We start from the raw sequence: 10,212 nt of genomic DNA, 5'->3' as shown, positions 1-10,212 counted from the left end.
ACAGGAAGAGTGGCATGGTTTCCTGGAATCCAAGACAGTGGCTGCTAGAGCTCACTTGGGCTTTGTAACCATGGTTTTCCAAGGCTGAGCTGTATAAAAATAGAATACTTAGTTAAAAAATAAAACCTGACAAATAAGCCACTGTTGTTTCTTTTTGCAGAGGAGCTGCCTCAGGACGCCCAGAGTGCAATCCCATGTTATCTGCTGAACGTTCCCCACATGTAATGAGTTCCCCTGGCACAGGCCATCTGCTTCCTTCGAGTCCCAGGGTGACTCTCAAGATGCTCAGTGAATGGCACCCAGAAACCACGGAAGCTGCTCCACAGAGAGACTTTCTTGGTTTCAAAAGCTCTTCCTCTAGCCGGAGGGAATATTTAGTATCCAAAGAGTCCCTGTATTCTTCCCTTCCTTGTCCCAGTCCTGTAGCAAGTAGAATGACCACAGGCTGATGCCTTCTCTTCATGACCCGAGCTTGTGAACATTTGTGATCCATGGGCCACATCTCTGACTTCTACCTCTACTTTTGCATTGAGCCACGAATTCACAAGGAGAGCAGTAAGTGAGACTTGGGAAAAGCTTTCAGCGGTTAACAGAAGGTGCCAACTGAAGAATAACACACCCATATGTGTTTTATTGTGCTTAAAGGGTCAACTTATACTAAACTGGAAAGGATCCTGGTTACTGAGTACTATTCTTCTTCAAAGATTTTTTGTTTTCCTGCTAATTTCAATAAACCATGACTTCCCAGGATTAAACAGTATCTTGACTAATACGACAATAAACAGCGTGACTCTGCTACTCACCATCTAGGCTCCTTTAGCTGTATTCTTGTCTTCAGACAATTTATAATCCATAGAGACACAGTTTATAAAGCTTCATAGAGCATGTTTACAGCTACTTTCTGTGCTATATATATTAGGGTCAAACAGCTTTCCCTATCAAGAAGTGGCCTCTGACACCTAATGTTAAATTTACTCTTTTGCATCTCCATCCGATTTCCTTTCATATCTTGCTCAGAAGTGTTGAAGCATTACTGCATACCAATTTTTAATAAATAACTTCTGTAGATTTCCTCCATGAAAAAATGGTATTCATCTGAAAAATAGATAAATTAAACATAATTTTAAAAGCACAAAAGGAGCTTACTTTTGAAATGTACCCAATAGTAAATCATTTTGTAATGTGCCTCATTCGCTTCGCTTCCATCAAAATGCACTTCTGAAGCAATTCCATCATTCTATTACTAAATTTAATTTTTTACAAGTAACCTATTACATAATTATATGTTGGTTAGTAATAGGGTGAAAGCTACAGGAAAAGTTGCACTACCAGTATATTTTCCAATTATTGTTAATAGCATTAAGCTTTCTTGCACTGTTATAGTAGTGTAATTCCAATGTTAGAATGTAGTTCAATTATTTTGTTGCTTGCTCCTGTCACATTCATAGACATCTAGAAAAATGAGGCAGAGGTTAAGAACACTCATGCCTTCCATTCTCTGAAGGAAAGCTCACTGTGGTGCTCCAGTGTTTTTCTTGCTAATGGGTGATTTGTATAATGGAGTAACAATTTGCAAGGATTCTACCAATAGATATTTGTAGCCTACCTTGCAGGGGCTACCATGTGGTCAGAAAGAGTAGGAATGGGTGGTTCCTGTCCAGCTGTAATGGGACAGTTCTACAAAGCAGTTTTGTGTACAGCAAGGGACAGTCACAGGAATCAGAAGACATGGGTTTTGGTTTAGTCCTTTGACACTATGTGTCTGTGGTCAGCTCGCTAAACAGAGTGGAACTCAGGTTCTGCATCTGATAAGAAACACTAATCTTTGTCCTTCCTGTTTCATTGATGCTAATAAAATTAAATAATGTATGTGAATATGTTTTGCCATTATAAATGAATGAAAAAGTGGTTACAATTTTTAAAAAGTCAATGAACAGTTCTGTGCTACCTACATGTACAAGGATATATTGGTTTCAGAGAGAGAAGGTAAGGAAAAAACATTTTACAGAAAAAATGGTTTTGGAAAGTGAGTATTATCTAGGGAAGAAAAATGTAAGACAAAGTTGAGAAGAGCACCATCAGAATCAAAAGACTGGAATGAAAAAGCAATGTATAAGCCATAGGAACAAGACACCATAGTAGCAAACAGCAAGTTTTACCCAAATAGAAGCTCAGAAATTAGTGAGTAGATGTGGTGCCTGGGATTCTGCATGATACCACTGAACAAATGTATTCAACATTTTTGAAATTATAATAGAAGTATTATACTTAGGAGCATGAAGTTTTGTATCAACAATTCTGTGATGTTATCACAACACCCATATAGATATGGGGAAACTTGTGTTAGAAATATTCAACCTTTGCTCAAGATAAGATAGCACATGATAGGAAAAGGAAGTGAGGTTACAGCATTTGACTCTGAAAGCCATGTACTTTATTCTTCCTGAGAAAAGAACATTTCTCTACCATCTCCTCCCCAAAGAAATAAGTATGAATGTAAACATAAAATGAGTAGAAATCTGTGCTAGGTTGACCACAAGAATTTGCCCAGCCTACTATACGTGACAGAATTACCCATATCAAGTCCTTGTGTACTTTTTTCTTTCTTAGACACTATCCATGAGCTCATGAAGAAAGAGAATCACACTGTGGTGAGTGAGTTTGTTTTTCAGGGTTTCTCCAGCTTCCACGAGCACCAGCTCACACTCTTTCTTGTGTTCCTGGCACTCTACATATTGACCCTGGCAGGGAACGTCATCATCGTGACCATCATTGGCCTCGATCGCTCTCTGCACACCCCCATGTACTTCTTCCTGAGCATGTTGTCAGCTTCTGAGACTGTGTACACACTGATCATTATACCGAGGATGCTCTTTGATCTCATAGGCCTGAATAAGCCCATTTCTTTAGCAGGCTGTGCTACTCAGATGTTCTTCTTCATCACACTGGCCATCAACAACTGCTTTCTGCTCACGGCAATGGGGTATGATCGCTTTGTGGCTATTTGCAATCCCCTGAGGTACTCAGTCATCATGAACAAGAGCATGTGCATCCAGCTTGTGAGGGGGGCCTGTGGAACCGGTCTAATTGTAGCAATGATACAGGTGTCGGCCGTGTTCAGGTTGCCCTTTTGTGCCACTGAGGTAGCCCACTTCTTTTGCGACATCCGGCCTGTGATGAAGCTCTCCTGCATCGACACTACTGTCAATGAGATCCTGACCCTGATCATCAGTGTCCTGGTGATTTTAATTCCCATGGGCTTGGTTTTCATTTCCTATATCCTCATCATCTCCACCATCCTCAGGATTGCTTCTGCGGAGGGCCGGAAAAAGGCTTTTGCCACATGTGCTTCTCATATCACGGTGGTCATTGTCCACTATGGCTGTGCCTCCATCGCCTACCTCAAGCCCAAGTCAGAAAACACCAAGGATGAGGACCAGTTGATCTCTGTGACCTACACTGTCATCACCCCCCTCCTGAACCCTGTGGTGTACACCCTGAGGAACAAGGAGGTCAAGGATGCTCTGTGCAGGGCTTTTGGCCGAAAACTGTCTTGATGGGATGAGTCATCACAAACAGGGTCTTACAAGATTTCTTAGACAGGGAAAAGTGGGGCTATGCCACAGTCACTACGACTCTGGTGTCCATTCAGAAGTGGTTGGGTAAGATGAAGCAAGAACAAAGAAACTACAGATTCAGTGCTTGAAAAGGGGAGACAGTTCTGCAGAGCACAAACAAGACTGCATCTCACAAGAGACCAGCAGTAAAGAACTCACTGGTATTGGAAAGTGGATGGGTTGTCAGGGTAGCTTGGGACAGAGAAGGATCAGGATTGCAGACAGTATTGGTGAGGATAGGCTGCTCTGAAGTGGGGTAAATCTTTATATATTTTTTATTATAACACTTGTTTTTTGACCCAGGTTCCCCTTTACCCATTCAGAAATGTGTAGATTTAACAACTATCTGAAGTCATTCCTTCATGGACATTTCAAGTTCTTTTGCATCAGAGATACCATAAATAAAATGGATACTAGAAATAAGCATCTATAAAATTCAACAGTCCTTAAAGCCTGGATCTTGTTCCTGTAAGTTTCAGGTTGGCCATATGGGAAAATCTATATTTTTCAGGATCGTGTAAGAGAAATATTTTTGGAAAGTGATTAAAATCCCTTGGTGATCTAGTTAACAAAAGAGGAAGCACCAGTAATCATATTAGCATTTACATTATGAGGATATACAAATGTTTTCGGTGATACTATATATGAGGGTTTGAACCCAGGAAAAAGAAATTCTGATTTTGGGTTATCCTTGGAGAATGAACAGAAGCTACTAGTAAATAGTAATGCAAGAGGGAAATCTAGAGTAGGAACTAGGGGGATGAGAGGACTGAGATGAACTGGATAAGGAAGTAGTCATCTGGTAACTCTGACTCAGTAAGAGAAAAGGCTCATTAAACCATCAATCTTATCACTTAAAGTGCTCTAGAATCTGAGTTAATACGTCGCCTTGCACTAGTCATCTCATCTTCCAGCAACCCCCTTCGCTACAAGCAGTCACTCACCTCCACACAGCCCACAGTTCAACAGTACCTAGTAATGTGTAGTTTCCCTTATCATATCATACTCTCATAACTTCTTATAGTTCACTATCACCTAATGGACAGCACTCACTGCCATCCTCAAGTCTTGCTCAGACAGGGACGTCTACTCATTCCAAAACACCAAATGGAAGTATTCCTGTATGAGTCCTCTAATAAAATATCCTAGAAGAAGATATACGCCCTCACATCCTGACTTCCAACTCAAACATCCACATATGACTACAGAATACACCTCCCGTGACATCTGTGTAGATAATACTGTGAAATGGGCACTGAGTAAAGTAATAACCGGGTGGGATCTTTGCCAGAGGGACAGTTCCACCCAATGTTTAATGTTTCACCAAGTGATATGTTTTGCCCAGAGTACAAGTTCCTTTATGCTAATTTCAAAATCTAGGATTACATCTGCCTAGTTTGATTTTCCAGATAACTCACGAAGGTTCAGTCTTGCACAGGTAGATAGATAGATAGATAGATAGATAGATAGATAGATAGATAGATAGATAGTTCTCAAACTTGAAGTCAGGCTGCATTTGGCAATGATCACTTTTACTTTTATTAAGTAAAAAAATGCCTTGTTTATATTTTTGACAGTAGCCTTGAAAATGCTGTCCTGTTTCTTTAATCTTCTCAGTAATAGATAATCTATATCTGCAAACTTAGCTACTTTAAATGTTAGGTGGTAGTTTTTAGAGATCAGCAGAATTCAGTGGAAAGAACACAAACACTGGAATAAAAAGACTTCATTTTGACTTCTGAATCTTGTTCTTATTCATCATATATATTTGAGTGAGTTGTTTAATTTCTCTTAGTTTCAATTTCCTCATCTTTAAAACTTGTATGCAGTTTCTTGTTAAACACATGAGGCATTAAGTGTAAAAATCCTTTCAAAATGACAAAACAGGGACAAATATCCTTTATCCTCATTAGAGTAAAAAAGTACTTTTATAACTATAAACTTCATCTTTCTTTATCTGCAAAATGGGGTGATCCATCCCTGCTCTCTTTTCCCCATCGAACCATACACTAAAATAAACACGGCAGGAATTGTTGCAATAACGACAAAAAGGGTTGAGAAATACAGTGTATTATTTCCACGGTCATTATGTTTTTAGCTAACATATCTCCTAAATTCTTACCTCTCTAAGTTTTTCTGGCCATTTTATATTATTTCACTAATTGCTTTCAACTCTTACCTTCCTCCCACATACACCCACATCTTAATTATTATTCCATCTGTCATTGTCTTCAGGTCATGTATTTTTGGTCCCCTGAAAAAACAATATTTCCAAAGCCTTGCTTTTCTGTCTTTGGTTATCAATTCCTGTAGTTAATGCTTGGCCTTTTGTCCCATGTTAATTTCTTCCATCTACTTCAATGAACTTCAAACTCTGTCATGACCCTTGGCTCTCCAGTATAAAATGTTATAACATGATGATATCTCTCTGTGTGTACATGCACATGTACATACATAAAAACAGAAGCACGACATTCGAAAAACTTAGCCTTACCTCATTTTTTTCTCCCCAGTTACTCTGTTCTCATTTATTTCATCCTATATAATGCTAATGAACAGAGGGGCATCTATGTACATTTTGACTAGTTAGCAATTGAGAGTCAAAATCTGCTTTCAACTCAAGTCAGTCAGTGCTGAAACCCACTATTACAAGTCTGTTATTTCTGGGATACTAGAATAAAATTAAAATAGTATTTTAAGAATTTGGGTTTTCAGTAATCATACTTAAACATTTGGCATTTTAGAGGAGAGACATTTAGTCTTCATTGTCAGCTTCTAGATCATTCTAGCAGGCACAAAAATACATATTCATGACATTAGGTAGATGTTCGTTTCTCAATTGAGAAACTGAGTTTGATGGAGAAGTAAAATATCGTGAGAGAAATACTTCATTCTTCTTTAACACTTTCTTCATATTCTTTATTAGATATAGATTAAAATAATTTATCCCAAGTATTGTCCTATACATTTTGGGAAGTAAAATTAAAATTATGCAGTAAATTCATCCATCAAAGTTATGAATATTCATTACTTAAGTGGAATTAAGAAACTATAAATTAATAACAATACTTCAAGTTTCTTTAATTTTATCAATTTTAAATTTTATTAATATTTATTGGCTTTACAGGGATATATTTTTCCTTCTTTTTTAATTTTTAAAATTAATTTTATTGGTACATTTAATGTATTTAATGTATGTATTTAATGTATTGGTACATTTAATATAATAGCACTTATTGTTGGAAATTTTCACCTTTACATAATCCATCTTGGTTCTTATTTTTCCCCATTCTCCTGCCCTCCCTTCAACCCCTCCACCTCTCCCTATCTACAAAGACTTTGTTTCTATTATTTTTCATTTTCTCATATTAATTCCATTCCCTTCTTTCCTTTCCCCCACACCTCCCATTTCCCCTTCCCCTTTGTCCCTTTTCTTCCTATTTCACATTATCTATTACACCTTTTAGTCCTTATTGACACTTTCAGTTTCTCACACTAGAGAAACTATTCAGTATTGAAACACATATGTCCTATGGGGAAATAATTAGAACCAACATCTGTCATGTAAAGGTACAAGATCCCAATGATAAATGTAATTGTACTGTATATTTAAAAAGTACCAATAAGCTCAATAAGATTTTTAAAAAAGGAAAAAAAAAAGAAAAAAATTCAGCACAAGGGACTAGATAAAGAAAATGTGGTTTTTTAAATAAAATGGAAAACTACTTAGCAATAAAAAATGAGAAATTAGAGACTTTATAGCTAAATGGATGCACACTGAGGCAATACCCTTAAGGGATACATTTTTCTAAAGCTGTCCAATAACCAACACATTATCTCTTAATATATCAGTCAGTTCTTTCCTATTTATTTAATTATTTAAAACTCTCAAATTTCTCCAGAAAATTAACAGTTACTTTAAATAATTTTGAAATTTACTCAAATATTAAATATGATGTATATTTCAATTGAATAATAGAATGCTAACATATAAAGCATATAAAGCTCATTCAAGCCATGCCACAAATAGAATGAACAACTAACTATATTTGAAAATGCACCTTGAAATGTTAAATTCACATGACTTGTTTATTTAGATCACTGATACTGTTAGACTGATTAGAGCCAATAATGAATTCAACCGATGATCACTGTTCATCTGCAAATTCAGGGATGCTAAAAAAAAAATGTGTAGGAGAAGAATTTCAGCCACAGCAAAGTAGCAGAGTTTAGCTAACTAGCTAGTGTAAATTAAATTTGGAGGTATCCCTAGTTTGAATCCTTAACCTCATTGAAAGCACGGGGAGATATGGGCATCACAGGACAACACAGCGTGTATGAGGAACTCATTGAGTTGGCTGAAATGGTAGGAGATACTGGAGAAGGACACCTCTTTTTCTTCTTTTATGGAATAAGATTATATTATTTGGCAATATCTGGCTTGCAAAGCAATGCACACGTTGTGAAAAAATTAAAAAAATTATACTCAAGAAAATGGAACCTTTGATTTTTAGGTGCTTGGTATAGCACAGTGAGAACATCCAGCATTTCTCCTTTCCACGTCTCCAACTCCATCCCTATCAAATGCTAGAAGTGATAGACTTTTTTCTCCAAGTACAGGGATTGAGTCCAAGGCTTTCACAATGAGCTACATCCCCATCCCTTTTTCTTTGGAGTCTGGGTCTCACTAGATCTTTAAGTTGACCAGGGTGGGCTCAAACTTGTGATCCTCCCAGAGTGCTAGGATTACAGGTGTGGGCCGCTATGCCTTGTTCAAAAAGACTTTTTAAATAAAGAGGACAGCCAGTCTTAAAACTAAAAATGGAATTCTTAGAGGATCACAAATCATGAAGTATAAAATAAATACTTAAGTATAGTTAGATAAATAAGGAATCTCCAAGGTGTGTGTGAGCTAAATGGGGGAGTCCTGAAGCCCAAACTGGGGTGCATACAAAGGTTATTTTATGTCTCACAGTGGAAAAAAACAAGAACACATGAAGACTTCAAAGACAATAGAAGACATTAGCCCAGAAAAGCAACCCTCTCCCCATCACTCCTCACTCCCATCAAGTTAGAACAATACTGGTGGTTTCCATTCAAGAGCAGTACTTGGAAAGAGAGCCATGGCAGGGACATTAGGGTCAACGATGTAAATGGGGCTAGACCCACTTTTATGCACCCTAGACCAACTTTTAATTTTTTTCCTCTCTCAATTTTTATTTTGACAGAGTTTCACTGAGTCACTAAGTTACCCAAACTGGGCTCAAACCTGTGGACTTCCTTGCTTAGCCTCTTGCAATTTTTATAAAGGTATTTCTTATTAAAAAGTAAACTCAGGTCTCTTATCCAGTAGAAAGCTATCCAATGAGGCCATTATTTGACAAAAATAGAAGTTTTAGGTATTGTGTTAAGTGTAACTTAAGGTGAGAGGGAATGCTGATTAAATAGATTATATATCTCTGTTATTTGCTTCATTTTCTGAAAACACTACTGAATTTTAAGGAAGGCCTAAGTGGAAGGCTGGGAGGTTACATTCTGGAAAGATTTGTAGAAATGAGTTGGGGTAGGGAATATGCTATTCTAAAAAATGTGGAGGAGGGCTAAAAGGACATCAGAAAATCTCATATTAGGTTTTATAGTTCTCAATAAGGAAATGAAACGATTTTTTCCCCTGTGGAATTTAGTGCTTCAGGTGCAGAGACTTATAGATCTTGACAGTTCAGTATCCTAGTTTGGGAGAAGGAAGCTCACCTCAATGAAACCAGCTTTGTCACAACACCTACATTGCCACTCTAGAAACTGAAGCCCACCAGTGCACATCTCCAACCCCATCACACACATACATTCACAAAGAGCTTCCAAGACAATTAGTACATCCTTCTTACTTATGAATGAGCTTAGGAGGAACACCAAATTATGTGAGAAAAGCCACTAACATCCAAAATGACATCACCATAATAAAAAATAACAAAGGAAAAGAAACATAGCAGGATCAGAGTTTGTGCAACATGCACATTAAACTCTTTTAAAGACACATATTTAACATTTTCAGAAGGATGTCAAGATAATATCAGTGAAAGAAAAGTAGAATGCCATATAAAAGCCAAGATCTGAGAAGTATAAAAATATTTTACAAATTAAAAATGCATCAGAAGAGAAAGTCTGAGGGGAAGATGGCAGAAAAAGGAATACCAAGAACCTGCCTCCCACCTAGAAAACAACAGCACTAGCAGAATCTTCTGGATGTAACTTTTTTGGAACTCTATAAGCTATTGAAGGCTTGCAAATTCCAGGGCAGACTTGGGCTGAAAATTTGAGTTAGTTACCATCAATATCAGCTTTTAGCACAGTGACAGCTACTAATCCCCCTCCTACATCAGCCAGAAGAACAAAGCTGTAAGACTCACATCCTGATTCTGAAGCTTACTACAAAGTTACAGTAACCAACACATTGTGGCATTGGAATAATAAAATACATCCAATAGAGAGGAATAGAACAGAATAGAGCTCAAACATAAATCTAAGCTTTTGTAAATAAAGAGGGGTATAGGAGTTGAAGAGAGGGGAGGGAAAGGGAAAAAAAGAAGCAAGATAT

General features: G+C 37.3%; 1 protein-coding gene across 1 annotated transcript; it reads left to right on the top strand.

Annotated features, from left to right (window-relative positions):
* Window positions 1-2,627: 2,627 nt before the first annotated feature.
* LOC104850956 (olfactory receptor 10J1) lies at window positions 2,628-3,565 on the top strand. The gene is given in 2 exon segments (XM_010608079.2): window positions 2,628-3,461; window positions 3,464-3,565. Coding segments are annotated over 2 exon segments (936 nt in total).
* Window positions 3,566-10,212: the final 6,647 nt, after the last annotated feature.

The sequence above is a fragment of the Fukomys damarensis genome, unplaced genomic scaffold, assembly GCF_012274545.1.
Source record: "Fukomys damarensis isolate Sample0158 unplaced genomic scaffold, DMR_v1.0_HiC HiC_scaffold_19, whole genome shotgun sequence".
Lineage (NCBI taxonomy): Eukaryota > Metazoa > Chordata > Mammalia > Rodentia > Bathyergidae > Fukomys > Fukomys damarensis.
Note: the sequence above shows the minus strand (reverse complement) of the source record. Positions and strands in the feature narration are given on the sequence as shown.